Genomic DNA, 14,354 nt, shown 5'->3' with positions numbered 1-14,354 from the left:
GTCACCAACATATCCTTTTATTAAAATCTCCAGTAATGAAGAACTTTTATCTGGGACCATTTTATTTGATCATCGAATTTATCGACGGCAAAAGCCGCCGTGCCTTAGCAATTTGCCGTGCTGCCCTGAATATTTACAAGTTCTTGCCGGCAGATACTTGCAGTGCCCTCTTCCTCAGTTGCCTTTGTGCCCTGTTGTGTATGTTTAGATCATAATAAAGTCAATAAACTTATAAAATCAAGAACAAGTTCTTCCGTTTTTTACTTCTCTGTCGCTATGTCCATGATGTCTGGGTTGATGAGCGCATCCCATAATTTTACGTTAGCCACGCCTCCATGGTTAAATTATTCAGAGCGGCTATTCTAGCCGAAAATGGAGAAGGAGTTAGAGCATAAACTGTACTGTCCTGCAGCTGCTGTCACGGGACAGTTCGTAGTGGCTCGCGGAAGTGTTGCGGGACAGTTCGTAGTGGCTCGCGGCACTGGGCGGGACAGTTCGTAGTGGCTCGCGGCACTGGGCGGGACAGTGTTTGAGTGGCTCGGGACAGTCGGTCTAGTTATTTTTAAAAAGTTAGTTGGCTTGAATATGGTCACTCATGCATTATTTTGAAGTTCCGTTAGTCATGTTAGTGTTCAATGTCTCAGTAAAAAAAATGTTCATTAAATTAAAGTTTTTATCACTGACAATAGCTGGTTCTGTTTTTTTTTCATAAAACATTTCGTCATTACTGAGTAGGTGAATGAAGGCGACAGCATCTTTTTTTCAATAGCTAGTCTAATACTATTTCACAGGGTGCTAATGCATTTATTGCCCGTGAAAATGTCAGAATGCTAAATATTTAATGCGTCCGGCTATATACCTTTTTGCCTCAGTGCCCTGGCCAGTAATTCTTGATTGCCTTGGTGCCCTCCGAACCTATGGGAAAATGCCTTAGTGCCCTCCTATATTTGAGGGGATAAAAGGCAAACATTGCTGTGCCCCCCGAACAAAGTAATTCTACCCCTGCAGTCCCAATGTCTATTAATCAAACTGACAGAGACACTGATTCAAACTTGAAATATAGACATAGAACACTGAGTCAAATCATGGTTTAGACTGAGACAGACACAGATCCATGGTGAAATCATCAGCTCATTTTTATTACCTTAGCATCAAATCCAATGTAGGGTTACAGTGTATACTTGACTAAATTATATATCTTATTGCATGTAAGCATGCCCTATTCAGAGCTAAGTCCAGGTTATGAAAAGGCTTGTGCAGGTTTACAGGGATCTAATGTGTGGAGTAGAACACATGAACATGGACAGAGTGAGGCAATGGCATTGCCCCCAAATATGATAAACTCATCTACTCTGTGTTTTCCTCACAGCTGTCTAAGTAATTGTCAGCAAAGTTGAGCATCTGCTTCATGGCGCTGAGGAGCAGGATGTCACAGGAGTCATTCAGCTCAATCTCATGGCAGTAATTCTTCACAGGAAGCACATTTAACACTGGGACGCTCAGATATTCACTCGCTCTTGTGATCTGCAGAGAGACATGCAGTTCATCTACAAATTCCTCTTCAAATATATTTTCTTCAGCTGCTGTGTTGTGAGATTAGTGTCAAACAGGGTAGCAATAACTCAATTGAAATGGTAGAAATTTGTCTTTAGCAGATGCTGCTATATGCGGATGCACAATGGAAGTTGTAAAGCTCTTGAGGATAAATAAATGGCAGACAGAAATTTGTGTCATGTACAAGTCTATGGTTCATAACCACCCATCCACTGCAGGGTCATGTTGAGCTCATCTCAGGAAAAATAGGACACAAGGATGAAATCACTTGGTCCAGGACGCCGGCTCATTGCACATTACATAGTAACACACTGTGAGCAACTTAGAACTTCCCCCAAAAGCATTGTTTTGCACTATCAGAGGAAACAAGAACATGCAAACTGCACAGACATGGTGAAGTGGGATACAAACTCACAACCATAAAGGCAAAAAGCTATAGTGCCTTCTACAGAGTCATTTGGCTGCCAGGAAATATGTTGCTTTAGAAAATAAATGCTGAACATAAAGGTTTGTGGGCCAGTGGTGTATCAAAAACCTAGCTTTTAGCTTTTAACCATTTATAGTGGTGCATATTTTTGCTGAAGATTCAGCAAATTAATTTCCTAGCAAAGGGTCCTTCTGCAGGTTTCCACTTATACTGTCCTGATGTGTTGGTGCAACTTTTAGGACCAATTCCAGCGTTAGACCGAGAAACTCACCAGTTCCTTTATGAAGCAGCTGCGGTACACATTCCTTAAGTCCCTTTCCACATGTGGGCATGCATTGTCAACTTGGGTCAGTAGCACCAGTAGAGGGACATCTAAAATCATCAATAAATGTGTCTCACTAGGCATATTTACAACAAAACGTTGTATGGAAAAAGCCATTAAACTTGTGGCATTCATCACATTGGTGTCCATCACACACAGAAGCACCTGCCATCACCACTCTGTACTTCCTGAATTAATAAGTGATCAACTGAGCTAATGTTCCTTTCTCAACATTCAGGACCAACCCCCCACAGCACACTTAGTCAGAGGTGCCACCTCTGTCAGTTCTCTCCAATCACTAACCATGAAAGTTAGTTCTCTTTTGGATTTCATGAAATTTGTTCTTCATTTCACCAGATATATTTAGAAAGCGAGTGGCATCTATCACACACACCACACAGTGGATCCTGTCCTGAAGTGGCAATCGGCTGCCCGTCTGACAGCCAGTAGTATCCATTGCCTGCAGAGGGTTGAACTAAACAGACAAGAAGTTGTTAATGACACATAAAAACATTCACTAACTAAGATCATGAGAAACTGAAACAAAATTAAATTTAAGTCCATTCATGTGACATTTGAGCAACAAAAATATATTATTTAACCTAAAAACAAATCAGTGAATGAGATTAAATTTCCTCCAAAGAGAGTGTAGGGAGAAAAACACCAGTAATTATAAACATGTGTAAGTCACTAGAGGGATCAGACCTGCATGTATTAATGTAGCATTTGTTTTTGAGGCCTGGTTAGATACACAGCTCTTACCTGGTACTTGTCTGGTATGTAGCCCTTCAGGATGCTCTCAATATCATTAATGCGCACCCCTCCATTAAATGATATTTGCAGTCCCATGGTGTCACACAGTAGGAATGCCAGAGGCTGTCCACCTCGACCCGCCCTCACAGTGTAAGTGCGATACTGTAAGAAGACACATGATGTCATTCATCTTCTGACAGCTTGTCCAATTTAACAGGTATTTCAAACCTACTAGTGGCAAGATCTTCAGCTCTGGCAATTCACTTGAGTTTTCTGTTTTTAAGCAATACATAAAAAATGCAACAGCCTTAAAAAGTTTGGTGGGGGGGGGGGTGGAGTTCACCAAGCTTGGTGCCAGCAGATTTTAGTGCCACAGATTAGATTTTCATTCTGTGTGGAAATCATTCGATTGATCGATGGGCTGGATTTAATAACAATTAAAAGTCATGTCACGGGCTGGTACCCCTGCAGTGCAAGATACTGTGAAGCCTGGAGCCCAGTGTGATTTCATATCATGGAAAGTACAATTCAGTGCCAAATGTCCTCTATTAATGGCAATAAGAACATGATGAGGATGGCACAGTTTTTCTGTGGGCGGCACTGCAGCTTCATACATTTAGGACTGGGGGTTTGAATCCTGCCTCAAGCTATTCATGCATGCAGATTACATGCTCTAACTGTATTGTGAGCTTACCTCCTAATTGTGCTCTGCATTGCCCTACAGCCCAAAAACATGCAGCTGCGTGAAGTAATATATCTAAATAGGCCATTGCAGCACTGAAACAGAAAGTGCCCCTTTCTGTTGATTCCTGGGAGGTGATCCACGCCATTATAGTAGGAATGTGGTCATAGAAAACAGATGGAATTCAGGGTGGGTACCCTGCTGAAAGGTCTTCAAAAAGAGCCCATCCCAGCAATCTGTGTTCATTATCCAGTGTACTAGGTAACATGGATGTCTGCACCCAAACTCAAACCGGGGTGGTGTGTGATTTGGCAGGTTAGGGCTCTGAGACAAATCTCATTGTCATTAGAGTAATTTTATCTTTGGGCCCTTGAGAAACACTATTAACCTCCAATTGCTCCAGGGACTGGCTGACTCTGCTTTATGAAGTGTATTTCGGTTTGGATAAACACATCTGATAAATGTATACAAGACACACATAGTACAAATAGTAAAATAAAATACCATCCCTCCTCTCTGGTGAGAATATGAGGGCATTCAGATACTCCTCTCATACCATGAAGGAAGATTCAGATGATCTCATTACCTGCATGGTCATGCAGGTTGCATCGCTTCCTGCTTTAGCTTGGCTTGTCATGTTGCCACGGCAAACAGAATTGATGGAGTTGAAGAAGCTCGATTTTCCAGCACCAGTCGCACCAACTAAAAGAATCCGAGCCTTTGGCACTGAATCAACAGTGGGCTTGTAATCCTGCAGGTATTTCTTGAGATTGGTTCGTGTGCTAAAGGAATGGAAATGGGAAATAGTCAAAATTGATACAAATAATCCCATATCTAATAACATATTGCAATAGCTTCCTTTACTTGACATTAGCCGTCTGCTGCTGAAACTACATAATGAAATATCTCACATTCTTATTAGGATGTGTTTATTCATTTACATTTGTTGGCAGATGCTTTTGTCCAAAGTGATGTACAATTGAGAAAGCAGGGTCAGTCAGTCCCTGAAGCAATTAAGGTTAAGGACCTTGCTTAAACCGCCCAAAGGTGATATCACTCTGCCCACCATAGAATCTGAACCAGAGACCTTTAGATCATGGGCAGAGAGGGTTATTGTACTCATACGTATTTTAAAAATATATACATAAAATTATGTGATACTAGTAACAAAAAATGATTATATTTGGTTAAACAAGCTTCACACCTATGGTCCCACACAACATTCCTCCATGGTTTATTAAGGAGCTCTGGATTCCTATCCTCCTTCACCTCTGTCTCCACTCTTTCAGTACTGCTGCTGCCTCCCATTTTCCGAACTTCCAGACCTGTTCAATGAATGCATTGTTTTTCATTTTCTGTTCAAATGCAAGTTACACTCACATGTATTTCTTTACCAGACACTTTACTCCAAAGTGACACAACTGGGAAACTGAGTTTAACAGCATTGCTCAAAGGCCCAGTGGTTAGTCGACTGATCACAGGATTTGAACTGACTACCTGCGGAACCAGCTGAGCCTCACACAGCATTATCTATTGACACCAACCATTTTAACAATACAACATAAGTTTTCAATATGTCTTACACTATAAGTTGCTTTTGAGTAAAACTTTAAGACTGCACAACATAATTTAGGAGGACTGAAAGAAGGTGAGAGCTCCCCTAGTGGCTATGGGAGTGCATTTCCATAGAGCAGATATTGTGTGTGGCAGCCTCATTGCTTTTAGATCACAAGGTGGGATAGAAGAACAAATCAAATCACTTTGCTCATTTATTATTTAATTTTTTTATTAGGCTTGATTTTTGGAAGCCCATGTTCAGAAACCCACCACAACAGAAAATGCAATGCTACATATTTTAACCCTTCATAGACAGCCTACTCTACGAAAAGAGCAAGTTGTGGGAGGCATAAAGTATCAATTATCATTATATCAATGTTTCTGGGGTGTTTATAATGTTGCTCTATTCAATCCCATCATGGTTAAGAGTTAAAATAATGGCTGTATCCAGTCATGCTATGCAAATATACATCAGCACTATTGGTCTTCAGGAGAGTGTGCAGGTCCAGGAGCTTCAGAGTGAAACAAACTTTATAATCTGTGTCAATGAGCACTGCCTTGCCTGAAAAGCTTTGCCTGGAAATTAACTTATACGTGTATTACCTTAATGAGTATTATAGTCAGGTACGTATACTGTAAATTCATTCCACTTGAAAAGTTACAACTTAAACTGAGTCAGTGTATTTGGGCTTGTAATCCAAAGGTTTCTGATTCAAATCCAGCTGCAGCTGGATGACTGCATGTATATGGGCCCTTGAGTAATGAAAGATAATGAATGGAGTTTTAATTTAATGTATTTTTTAAACTGATTAAATTAAGTGAAATTTAATAAATACATGGAATGACTGACATAACTTACTGGTTTTATCGTGTTAACTCACTTTTAATTTGTATATACAGTGGTACCTCAGTTCTTGAACTCATTAGAACTCAAATTTCTTAAAATTTGAACCAACCAGTTCGAAAAAAATTACCTAGAGCTCGATCTGAATGTCAGAAATCAAACCGTGAACGCCGACCTAAGATAACTTGTACGCATGGGGAAATGAGTCGCGCCGCATGTCTCTCAGCGGAAACAAAGGGTGGAAATTGAATTGGAAAATCTTACCTCAAATCCATATTATTCCAATATAAAACCTAAAATTAGCTATGTTAATGGTGTATTTACACGGTTAAATACAAAAGCAGACTATTTACAAGGTACACAGCAAATGTGCCAGTGTTAAATTAACACTGCATGGTGTCTATATGTGTCTACACCATTCAGTGTTACCTTTAACACTTTACAGTGTGCAGTGAGTGTTTTTACAATGTTAATGTTTATTAACCCTTATAGTGTTCAATTTACAACCTAGAGTTTTGTCAAAGAGTCTCCACCTCCACATATCTGCCCCATTTTAATATGCGCACAAGATGTCATGAGGATCAGAAGAGCCATCCCAGATTTACCCACCATCATGAGAAAGACTCTGACCAAACAGGACCTTACAGCCTTTTTTTTGTTTTAGATTAAAGTTTTGCTGGCTTGTTTCTGACTGATCTGGAGAATTAGAGAGCTGTGGTTTTGTAGTGTGTTGCTATTGGAAAACTCTTGGAAATGTACAGGGTATATCTCCAGAGCGGTATGTATTTCAAAGGTATGAGGGTATGTTTGACTGCCAGTCCTGTCCTTGGATGATTAACATATGTGCAGTGCTTGAAGTGGGAAAAAATAAGTGCAGGAACTCTAATTTTCCGACATTTGACATTTCACTCATTTCACTTTCAGTAAGTACCGGAAAAAAAGTGGCGGAACCCAAAGGGCGAAAATCCAGAAGTTCCGGAACTGTGTTCCGCTGCGTTCCGGCCCACTTCAAGCACTGCATATGTGGAAAGATGTCAGGACAGTTGTGATACCCTTTTCTGTGCAGCTCCTGGTACCGCCCACTCCCCTGTAGACCAATGGTGCTGTATGTATATTTGCATAGCATGACACAGTACTGTTTTTGACTTAATAGATTTTTTTTTTTGATCCACCACGATTGTGAAGAATCGGGCAAGAGAACAAAAACAGCTTTTTTGTGCTAGCCAATGACTAAGTGCGATGGTTTAGTCCATACTAGGGGAGGCATTGGCTACAAGTAAAATGCTATGGAAAAACAATTTTGTTTCTCTAAGCCTAAGCTCTTTAGAAAGAATGTCCAGACCATATGTATCTCTACAATTAAGAAGATTTGTTTGGGGATGCACAAATATAAGAATTAGACTACTCAGATTAATTACTATGCACCAACCCAGACGAACTATTAAATGTGGTACAGACTAATATCAGTGCCATACCATCCTCGATCATGGTGGGTTTCTAAAAATTAAGCTTAATGAAAATCTGAATATTAAATCAGCAAAGTGATTTGATTTGTTCTTCTATCCCAAGTTGTGGTCTAAAAGCAATAAGACCACCACCCATTATATCTGTTTTAGTGGAAATACACTCCTTCAATCATTAAGATAGCTCTCACCTTTTCTCAGTTCTGTTCTGTTATGCAGTCCAACACAGTCTAGCTTCATAATCTGTGTTTGGTGACTGGTGCCAGACATTTCAATCACTTTTATACCACAGGCAGTTCTCAGGTGAGCATGAGTGGTTCTTTCTTATCCTGATTGAAGAAAACTATCTTAGTCATGCTTAAATAAATACACTTATAAAGACTGTTTTTCAATGTTCATCAATTTACATAAGCACAATTCTTTGGTTACTAAGAGCTGAGCTAAAACAAAATGCATAGTGCATAAAAAAAAGTGCATAAAAAGAAAAAAGGCTATGTTGGTCTGAGTCTTTCTTATTATGGTGGGTTAGTAAAACACAGCAGCTGAATGCCCAAATGAGTTCAAATGAGAGTACATTAAAATAGGGCAGATATGGGCCACCCATTTTGTACTTGTGTGTCACCCATATGGGCTTGCAAGTTGGGAAGGGGTGGAGACGTTGTCTTAATACTCTATGTTGTAACACTGTAAAAACAACACTCACTGAACACTGTAAAATGTTAAAGGTAACAAACACTGAATGGTGTGGACCCATATAAATACCATGCAGTGTTAATTTAACACTGGCACATTTGCTGTATAGCAAAAATCAAAATCTTAATTTTCCCCCTCCCCTTTCTACCCGTTTTAAATAGACGGCACCCCTGACATTTCCTATACTGCCTATGCCACAGGCCACCCTGATATATAGGGTTCAATTCAATGTATTTTTATATAGCGCCTTTCACTACCGAGTGCTTTACATGGGCAAGTTGGGATACATCCCTGCATCATTTATGCAGCATAATTCAAAAACAAGGAAAAAGAAGAGAAACAAATGAAAGAAAGAAAGCCGGACGACAACAGAAGAGAGGAACCAAAAACTCCCAAGTATGAAGAAATAAAAACCTTTGGGGGTCCAAGGTCACCTGGCTGCCCAACACCCCACCCCCATACGTGATAACAGTATAGAAAAAGGATGAGTGGGCAAAGTGTAAACTGCAGAACAGCATAAAGCTCTTACTCTGCTTCAACATGTCACCCAGCTCACTTCCTGCTTGGGGACCTGAAATAAGGAAGAATTTCAAATTTATTTCTGTCTTCAGCATCAGTATCTAACAAACATCAACATTACCCATGTAGTGCTATACGATATGTAAATTTTTCGAGAGATTAAAAAGGTTACAATTTAGATAAAAAAAACATGGTTAAAATATGATTACCCTCCTGCAGGTTTTCATTCAGTCTCTGAGCAAGATCATTCATGTTCATATTCTTCAGGATTTCAAGCATGACATTGAGAGCATCACATTCACTGTAGGAACTTATCATCTTGTCGGCGAGGTCTGTTCTATCCAAGTCCTTCACCTGACCCCTGGGAAGGGGCTTTAACTTTGTGTGACTCAGTTTCCATTTAAACTCCTTCAGCTCATCATCACTGAGCTCCTTCAGATAATCAAGCAAGAGGTCGGCGGGCGAGGTCTGGGTCTGCAGAATGTCCATGAGACCTCACAAACTCGTACATGGTCACATGACCTTTGTGTTAACAGAAGGCAGGTTTCTTCCTCACAGTCATATTTTGCTGCTGGAGACACCTGCTATGATTTTTTCATTACTATGAGAAGCACATGTGTGTTTATTTTCTGCATTATTATTAAGCCTCTATTTAACCAGGTTAGTCCACTGATGTTCAAAATCTCTTTTATAAGACAGGCCTGTCCAATTTAAATAGCAATAAAAATACTTTAAGTCCCAACACTAGCACATTGAAACAATGAGGTCAGAAACAAAATATCAACCATACCAACGGTATGGTAAGGAAGTAGCCTGAGGAAGAGCACTGTGGAGAGAGAGCTTTTTGTCTGCTATATTCAGCTAAAAATAGTTGTTCATGTTATGAACTTAAGCTTTCCTGTCTTTCAGTGTCTAGTATTTACGGCCTTAACAACATGCATCATATGCTAAAACGTTACATCCAAACCTCATTGGAATAGTGAGCCATCGCTTAGACGATCAGGGTTGTAAAGAACCAGTTCCCATATATTGCAGTCCAACTCTGTAATCAAAAGCAGAGGTAATGTTAGCTTTATATTCAAATTCAGTTTACAGGCTATAATATCTTTCACCCAAAGGAAACCAGTCAGTTTTTAAACCACAAGTAGAGATGTGCACTGATCATTTGGACTAACAACTGTGGGCCGTCTCCTACCGTGTGCTTAAGTTAAAAAAAAAAGCATGTAGCCATTGAATTGAGGATCCTGAGAATGTCCTTATAAAGTTCATACTAGGTCACCTAGACAACGTTTGTGGTTTGGCGACATCCAGACCAAAAGAGGACGTCCCAAGGACGACCTCAGGACATATTGCTATTTGCTGGGTATGTGAAACATAATGCAGTGCATTAACAGCATTAACATAATGCAGTGCATTAACAGTGCTCATTATAAAAGCTGAACCTGGCCACCTGTAGGGTATCCATATACCCTAAAAGGGGTTTGTAGCTCCGTTTAAGTATAGGCTACTAAATTTAAACAGAATCTGATGATATCATGGACTAAGCCGCCAATTTGGCTCTAGTTTACTACAAGAGGAAAAATTCAAATGCTTGTTTACACACCTTGGCCACCTGTTGGGGGATGTGCGTAACCCAGTTGGTAATAATGGAACTTTGATGAGTCCACTGGGGTCTGCTTGGTCTGAGGCAATAAAACACCCTAAATGTCATTCTGTCATGAAAAACCAGAACATTTATCCTAAAGAGACCCAATTATATATATAAAAAAAGAAATTAAAAAAAAATTCTATCACGTGACATTTTTGGTAAAGCCCTGAATGAAAGATTCCCTAGCCGATTGTTATTTATTTTATTGTGTGATAATCTCAGTTTAAAAGTAAAGGTATGTGTTTCCATTTTGCCCTGGAAGACGTTGATTATTTAAACCGGGAGCACCTTTGGTAGACGAGAGCAGCAGAAGCTCATACCAAATAGGGGAGAAAACAACATCTCAAAGCTCCACTTGTAAATTACTGTAAATAAAATAAAAGAACTCAGGGCGCCCTGAAGAGAAAGTGGATAGGGTTTAGGAGTCATGCCTGTTACCGCAGCATGGGGGCGCTACATGTAGATAAAGGGGATGTAATTACATCACCTAGGCAATAACTAGAAACAAATTCACTTATTTACGAAAAGAAATTGACCAAGACGCTAATTTCCACTGAGGAAAAAGCTAGGACACCCTCACATTCATCACTATTTCAAATTCCTAGAATTAGATTCTGGTGGCACCATATCAGGTGAAAATGGTTAGAACATCATTAAAGAGCTTTTTGGTGGAGCCTGTCTTATTTAAACCACAGACATTTAGTTTGCTCTGCTCTTGATTGTTGAAATGAGTGGTATCACCATGGTGAGATCCAAAGAGCTCTCTGAGGCCTTCAGAAAGAAGATTGGAGATGCATATGAGTCTGGGAAAGATATTAAAAGATCTCAAGAGAGTTTGGAATCAGCCATTCCACTGTCGGGTAAATAATTTACACAATAATTCACATCTAAATCAACTGCCAGTATGGCCAGGGCAGGCTGTCCTAGCAAGTTCAGCCGGAGAGCAAACTGCAAGATGCTGAAAGACATCTCCAAAAATATTAAAAGATCATCAAAGAAGCTCTTGCCACAGTTGATGTCAAGGTACCTGCAAAGTCTGAATCCTATTGAGATGCTGTGGGGTGATTTGAAGCAGAAGTGCATGCAAGACACCCTTCAAACATCACACAGCTTAAGGAATTCTGCATTGGAGAGTGGGGAAGCCTTCCTGCCAGTCGATGTCAGAAATTGATAGATGGTTATAGGAAACATGTCATTGAGGTTATTTCAGCCAAAGGGGAAAATACTAGCTATTAGGGCACTGCGTGTCCTAACATTTTCCTCAATAGGGCATCTCAGTTAATTTCCTTTTATTAAATAAGTGAATTTGTTTCTTGTTTTTGCATAGGTAATGCAAATACATCACTTTTATTTACAGATTTGAAAGAAGATTTAATATTGATATTTTTATATTTCTTAATAAAGAATAAAATATTTCATGGGGTGCCCTAATTTTTTCACATGACTGTACGTATATCCACACCTGGAAAACACTAAAATCCAAACTACATACTGCATAGACACCCTGTAAATACATTTCTCTATATAATTTCATACCATTTTAAATAATTTATTAGTAGACGGCTTTATGCTAAACTATGCATCGTCCTAATCTGTTCGGTGCTAGACCTGTCTATATGTAAAAATATCAAACTGTTTATGAACTAAGGGAAAAAAGGGGGGGGAGGAAATACAGCAATGCTGTGGTTTAGCCTTGTTTCAAAAAACATTAAGCCTTGAGTTTAACCTGGGTTCAGTTATTCCCAACATCTTAAAAGAAGCCTAATATAACTTAAAAATACTATAATCTAGCACCCGGTCCACGTTTAAGCAACACTGTATATTAAGCGAAATCAGATTTGAGTGTAAATAATTAAATATTATTATTGAAATAGCGAATCACTGAGCCATTCTCGCAATAATCTGCATAGTCAATGGAAAAGCGAAAGTACCGAAAGTACCGTACCGAAAGTACCGTACTTTGTGCGGTGGAAAAGCGCCCTTATTTGCAGAGATGGTTTGGGGTTCAATCACCAAATGGCGTTTATTACACCCGTACTACTATATAACCCACACATTCGCACTGCCCACCGTTCTCATCGCCCCGTTTACTCCTCACACACATAGTACACACACACACACTACGTACAACAATAAATATTAACCACTATACATGACATAACACACAGCACATTTACAACGACATAAGCGATTACTGAGAACTATTTATAAACTGGCATCAGTCCAACATGCCGCGCTGCTCGCCGGTACCTCCGCGCTACAGTATTATTGTTGTTAATTCGCTTTACATTCGAAAGCCCAAAAGAGTCTGTGACATACTCATTTACTGTAATGCACAGCGGTATATTTATTGATAATTATGTTGAGAACTATTAAATCCCAATATTTAAGTAAGTTAAACATGTATTTTTTACTATTGGTTCAATATGCCGAGTAAAATCTTACCGGGCAATAAAAATATCTTTTTATTTTTTTCAGAATCACGTTTGTGTTTCTTGACAAAATGGCGATTCCAGTTTTAAATCGCTTTCACTTTCATTTACAGACAGGAAGTTGTTATATCAGCTTCGTATGAAACGTGGAAGCTGTCAAAGGGGAAATGGACGTGGATTCAATGGGGCGCCGTAGGATTTAGCCCCGCTCCGCGCAGCATCTAAATGAGCTCCCCGATCTTAATATGGAGGGCTGTCACCCTTTAATCTCCCACTGATTCTTCTTTCATTGGCAATATCTGCACACGCCCTCCCCGCAGAGCCAGTGACAAATTGGTCACACAAGTATTATGTTTTATGTTTCCCCATGGCTGTCTGCTGTCTCACATGGAGTGTAGAACCATGGAGCAGACGGCGGCCAGCAGAAGAATGAGCCCATTGATTCCCAGGGGAATGATTTTAGTGCAGGGAGACTTTAGCACGGCTCTGCTAGAGAGGGCTATTAGCTTCTTCTCCAGGTCTGTGATCCATGATTTGGGAACCTGGGTCTAAGAGGAGAAAGGGGAACTTGGCTGGCAGCAGATGAGTGCCCCCCCCCCCCCAACCCCTTCCCACCTGCTCTCCACATTCCCAATAAGGAGATCAAAATTGTCTCACTCCTCAGTCTGCCCTGGGAACTCCTTACATCCTGGACAAAATGCAGGGGGGAAAAAGAGAGAGAGAGACTGAAAAAGCAGAATTTTTTTCCCATGTATTCAAGGCAAATTATAAGACATACACAAAAAAATACAGTTACCATGTAACCGATGTGCAAAGATTGTGCAAATTGGCATAAATTATTGTTAACGATAGAACCTCAGCTTTCTAATCTCCAAGAACAATCAGAACTGAACCAACAAAGCATCAAAATAAAACAAGAAAAAGCTGTAAGGTCCTTTTTGGTCAGAGTCTTTCTCATGATGGTGGGTAAATCTGGGCTGGCTCTTCTGATCCTCATGACTTGTGCGCATATTAAAATGGGGCAGATGTTTGGAGGTGGAGACTCATTGACTTACCTTACGGTGTAAATTAAACACTATTAGAGTTAATACAGATTAATACTTTAACTCAATTGTTCAAGTTGCTGCCAAAGCAAAACATCTGTGTACAACCACTGTACACTGTTGACTTAAGTAAATCCAACATGTTCTTTTTTTCAGTGTATATGGAGCCCATCAAGGGCTCATCATTAGCCCATGTGGGCTAACCCATGTGGGGCCACCATGGAAACTGCGGACAAAATTGACTGGGCCCCACTTGGGTTTCCCATGTCAGCCCAAGTGCATCCCATGCGGGCCCCACATGGATGTGTTGGCTGGGCAGTTGGATAAATGCATGTTTATGGGCCCTTGAGTCATGAAAAATAATGAATGTAGTGAATTACTATATTCTCAAATTACTTTTTGTAGTTTTGCGAACAA

At 39.9% G+C, this 14,354-nt stretch overlaps 2 protein-coding genes across 7 annotated transcripts in view; one reads left to right on the top strand and one right to left on the bottom strand.

Moving 5' to 3' along the window:
- Window positions 1-14,354, top strand: part of LOC111857265 (MICOS complex subunit MIC26-like) — a 152,656-nt gene that overhangs the window by 28,232 nt on the left and 110,070 nt on the right. The window lies entirely within an intron of this gene.
- Window positions 1,114-13,047, bottom strand: LOC111857290 (interferon-induced protein 44-like). 6 transcript variants are annotated; one of them, XM_072706852.1, is made up of 11 exons: window positions 12,908-13,047; window positions 10,418-10,496; window positions 9,782-9,856; window positions 9,024-9,288; window positions 8,825-8,866; window positions 4,943-5,063; window positions 4,325-4,520; window positions 3,066-3,218; window positions 2,607-2,778; window positions 2,253-2,353; window positions 1,114-1,524 (listed from the first exon to the last, which is right to left on the bottom strand). In XM_072706852.1, the coding sequence occupies exons 3-11, from the start codon at window positions 9,800-9,802 to the stop codon at window positions 1,348-1,350; spliced, it is 1,248 nt and encodes a 415-aa protein (XP_072562953.1). In that variant the 5' UTR covers window positions 9,803-9,856; window positions 10,418-10,496; window positions 12,908-13,047; the 3' UTR covers window positions 1,114-1,347. The 6 variants fall into 6 exon arrangements, 5 of the variants coding, with proteins under 5 accessions (XP_072562953.1, XP_072562955.1, XP_072562954.1 ...); XM_072706854.1 differs by lacking the exon at window positions 9,024-9,288 and adding an exon at window positions 7,794-7,931; XR_011985445.1 differs by having other exon boundaries at window positions 1,386-1,524; window positions 2,698-2,778.

The sequence above is a fragment of the Paramormyrops kingsleyae genome, chromosome 24, assembly GCF_048594095.1.
Source record: "Paramormyrops kingsleyae isolate MSU_618 chromosome 24, PKINGS_0.4, whole genome shotgun sequence".
Taxonomy (NCBI): domain Eukaryota; kingdom Metazoa; phylum Chordata; class Actinopteri; order Osteoglossiformes; family Mormyridae; genus Paramormyrops; species Paramormyrops kingsleyae.
This window is presented reverse-complemented; position numbering and strand designations above follow the sequence as displayed.

Excerpts from the sequence above, each read along its gene's own strand:
- LOC111857290 (XM_072706852.1), bottom strand. The coding sequence starts at position 9,802 with ATGGCTCACTATTCCAATGAG. Across the intron at positions 9,289-9,781 it reads TGGCTCACTATTCCAATGAG|ACCCAGACCTCGCCCGCCGA; the intron begins GTTTGGATGTAA and ends GACATTCTGCAG. Across the intron at positions 2,779-3,065 it reads ACATACCAGACAAGTACCAG|TTCAACCCTCTGCAGGCAAT; the intron begins GTAAGAGCTGTG and ends TTGTCTGTTTAG.